The sequence below is a fragment of the Phalaenopsis equestris genome, unplaced genomic scaffold (genome assembly GCF_001263595.1).
Source record: "Phalaenopsis equestris unplaced genomic scaffold, ASM126359v1 Scaffold001038, whole genome shotgun sequence".
NCBI classification, from domain to species: domain Eukaryota; kingdom Viridiplantae; phylum Streptophyta; class Magnoliopsida; order Asparagales; family Orchidaceae; genus Phalaenopsis; species Phalaenopsis equestris.
Window position 1 is genome coordinate 88194 of NW_018165477.1, and position 1507 is coordinate 89700.

Consider the following 1507-nt stretch of genomic DNA (forward strand, 5'->3'; position numbering starts at 1 on the left):
AAAAAACAAAGTTTAGGGGTTTGATATGTAAATACATTGGAAGTGGGTGATATGTACGTAAATGCCTCATCTAAAAACCAGTTTTACTACACAGAAAAAAAAAAAATCACTTTAACCCCTTAAATGACCATCAATCTCCACAGGAGCATTTCCCTTTATCAAAAACATGAAATCCACTAGAATCTCTAAACAAAATTTCTCTGCAAGTTACAGCCGAAGCAATCTTCAAAAACTCATGACAATCCCCACACAGTCGAACATTCTTCACAATCCTCACACTTCGAGCTTGAGACATCATAATCCCATAAGTTGCAGCAAGTTTAGCACTGTGGTAGAACAAAAAATCCCTCTTCTGATACTCCTCCACTTCCTGCAACACAAAGCTTGTATCAGCCTCATACCCAGCCTTCATGCACTCCATTATCAACACATCCAATGCTCCATATATATCTTTCCTTTGGGGATGTGATCCATCCCTGCAGAAAAAGGAATGAAATTCGTTCCTCTCCGCTATCCAGCTTCGCGCCGGATTCTTCCACAGCCCTTTCACTCGCATCTCCTCCCTCAACTTCTCCGCGCAACGCCATCTCCCGGAAGCCGAATACAGGTTTGACATAAGGATGTAGGAGAATGGGTCTCGAGGTTCGGAGGCAAGGATCCTCTTAGCCACCAGTCGTCCACGCTCGTGATCAGATTTCGACCTGCAACCATCAAGCAATGATCGCCAAACGCGCACATCGGGCTTAAAAGGCATGGTTTTGATGAGCTTCTCGGCCTCATCGAAGCATCCTTGAGAGCTCAAAACATCCACCATTGCAGCATAGTGCTCTAGTCCAGCTTCTATATTCTGAGATCTTAAAGAGACAAATAGTCTTTCGCAGGTCTGAACTGAGAGTGAGCTTGTGTATTTACAAGCTGAAATGATCAGAACATAAGATATAGAATCAGGGATGACCCCAACCATCTCCATTTGATTCCACACGGATAAAGCTTCATCGCCACGACGAAACAGAAGGTAAGCATTGATTAAAGTGTTCCATGATGTAATATTGTGTTTCGGCATCAGATTGAAGAAATGCACAGCATCTTCCAAGTTCCCACATTTAGCATAAAAGCTAACAATGGCATTGCTCACTCCTACTTCAGCTAAAAAACCTAGCTTTATAGCAAAGCTCTTAACCTGCTCTCCTAAACTAAGAAATCCTAGTGTCCCACAAACTCCAAGCAAGGTGGTCAATGCAAATTCATCAATTTTCTCAAAATCTTTACTTTTTGTCATTCTACAAAAAAGAGACAAGACTTCATCGAGTCGACCATCCTGAGCATAAGTTTGGATAAGACTCGTCCAACCGATACAACTCGTTTCTTCATTGCTGCGCTGTTCAAATATCTTGAGCGCATCTTCAATCCTACCACATTTGGCAAACATATTAACTAAAGAAGAATCAATCCACACATCAGGTTTACACCCTGACTTTATGATAAAGCCATGAATTTGCTCGGCATT

General features: G+C 41.9%; 1 protein-coding gene across 1 annotated transcript in view; it reads right to left on the reverse strand.

The window, feature by feature from the left end:
- Nucleotides 1-1507, reverse strand: part of LOC110032852 (pentatricopeptide repeat-containing protein At5g03800) — a 2843-nt gene continuing 1336 nt past the window's right edge. Inside the window, 2 exon segments of the mRNA XM_020736622.1 lie at nt 1-1504; nt 1507. The exon segment at nt 1507 is cut by the window's right edge and continues 1336 nt beyond it. Of these exon segments, the coding sequence (XP_020592281.1) occupies nt 131-1504; nt 1507 (1375 nt within the window). The 3' untranslated portion in view covers nt 1-130.